We start from the raw sequence: 2,155 nt of genomic DNA on the forward strand, positions 1-2,155 counted from the left end.
TGACACCTATTTATGAGAGACATAAAAATTCCAAATTTTTCCAGCTAGTAAGTAAATCATCTAACTCTATCGTTCCGCTATAAGAATTTCGAGCCATGTCAAGGACCATAAGTTGGGTAAGATTCCTAAGTGAAGATGTAATTTGACCTGAAAAATTACACTTAGTGATATGTATTACTTCCAATGACCTAAGATTTCCAATGGAACCAAGTAAGTCACCCGAAAAACTATTCAATCCAAGATACAAAAATTGTAGCCGGGTGAAATTACCAATCGAATGTGAAACTTTGCCCCAAAAACTACATGACCTCAGATCTAATAACTTCAAAGAACTAAAATTCCCCGTCGACCATGGAAACTCACCCGAAAATTTATTGAATGAAAGGTCAAGTTTTTCCAAAGAAAAAAGATTTCGAATGGAAGTAGGAATCTCACCAAAATATCCATTTTGTGAAAGGTCAAGTTCTTTCAAAGAACCAAGATTTCCCATGGAAATAGGCAATTCACCAAAAAATCTATTTTGTGAAAGGTCAAGTTCTTTCAAAGAACTAAGATTTCCAATGGAAATAGGCCACTCACTCGACAAAAAATTTGCAGAGAGATCAAGTTCTTCCAATGAACAAAGATTACCAACGGAAACAGGCAGCTCACCCTGTAATTCATTTAGTGAAAGGTCTAAATGAAGGAGCTTGGATAGATTACCGAGTGAGGATGGAATTCTTCCTGAAATTTGTTAAAAAAGAAAAAAGAACACATTGCTTAAGTAGAAAATTAAAAATAATAATAGTTTTTACTAATGAATTTAACATTGCATGTATATTAATTAAGGAGAAAATATATAAAATTGAATTACCTTGCAATTCACAGTTTTGAAGAGAAACAAACATCGAAGAAGATAGATTTGTGATGTTATGAGGTATCGTTGACTGAATAGAAACATCACCAAGGTCAAGTGTTTTTAGATTGCTTAACTTCTCCACTAAATTTACGAGACTGGGCTTCTGGAGTTCAAGTCTACCACCAGGAACATCATTTAGTGATAAATCAAGGGACACCAAGTTGGAGAGCTTTAGAATTTCTGATGGTATTTGGCCAGATAAAGAAGTTCCAGAGAGGTTCAAGTATGATAACCTGGAAAGGTTGATGATTTCTGGTGGGATTTCGGAGGAATTGAAGTCATTCAAAGCAAGATTAAGCCACTCGAGATGGACAAGCTTGAAAAGGCTGCTGCTAGAGTTGATAGAACCAAAAAGACAGCTATGGGAGAGGTCAAGCTTGATGACATGACCAGTGTTCTTATTGCAATGAACGCCGTCCCAAGAGCAGCAATCAACGTTACCTTCTTCTGGCTTCCATGATGCCATTGTAGGACGACAGTCAAATTTCCAAGCATAAAAATCACCACTGATGCGGCTTTCTTTGAATTGCAACAAAGCAGAGCGCTCATCATCATGGCAGAGTGGCAGCATAGAAGAAGTAGTGACGTTAGCAATTGTTAAATTAAAGAAAATGAAGGGAAAAACTAACCGTATGAATATTGTGAATAAACATATAAAGGATAAAGCCATAGTTTTCTCAAAAATAAAATTTGTTTAACTTTGTAGATGTGAAGAAATTTAAGGATCTTGGTTTGCTTTTATAGGCAAATTGCAGCAATTCAAACATTGAAGTCATTGGACTCTTTTTTGTTTTTTTAAAGTCAACCAAAGTTAGTCTTAATAATATTTATTTTTTATATTTGATGTGATGTCATAAACTTTTACCATTTCGTCACCACCGAAAATACGTTTATAACAAACGTGAGGATTAATTTATTAGTAGAACTCGCATTAAATAGGGTTCATTGACTTTAACCCATTTGTGTGGAAATTGATTAAATTCCGAAAATTGCTTTTCAAAATCGTCCATTCATCGCTACCGCCGCTATTTGAGGGTCTTTGCATTTATATTTGCGGTGTGGAAATATGAAGAGACATCGATATTAATAAACCCGTAGGGCAAGGCAACATACGATAAGATGTTGATACTTTGAATAATATTTTTGACGCAGTAACGTTGAAAATTTAAAATAAAATAAGTGTTGAAAAATTATTAGTGTTTCGTTGACCCATGACTCGGCTGTTTGAATCTGAGATCTTACAACTTGCAATATGTT

At 34.7% G+C, this 2,155-nt stretch overlaps 1 protein-coding gene across 1 annotated transcript in view; it reads right to left on the reverse strand.

Moving 5' to 3' along the window:
- Nucleotides 1-1,364, reverse strand: part of LOC18040336 (receptor-like protein 9DC3) — a 4,393-nt gene extending 3,029 nt beyond the window's left edge. Inside the window, exons 1-2 of the mRNA XM_006432277.2 lie at nt 854-1,364; nt 364-723 (exon numbers count right to left, since the gene is read on the reverse strand). Coding sequence (XP_006432340.2) covers nt 364-723; nt 854-1,364 — 871 coding nt within the window. The remainder of the gene's footprint in view (nt 1-363; nt 724-853) is intronic.
- Between the last annotated feature and the right edge of the window lie 791 nt (nt 1,365-2,155).

This window comes from Citrus clementina, unplaced genomic scaffold (genome assembly GCF_000493195.1).
Source record: "Citrus clementina cultivar Clemenules unplaced genomic scaffold, Citrus_clementina_v1.0 scaffold_5, whole genome shotgun sequence".
Classification (NCBI taxonomy): Eukaryota; Viridiplantae; Streptophyta; class Magnoliopsida; order Sapindales; family Rutaceae; genus Citrus; species Citrus x clementina.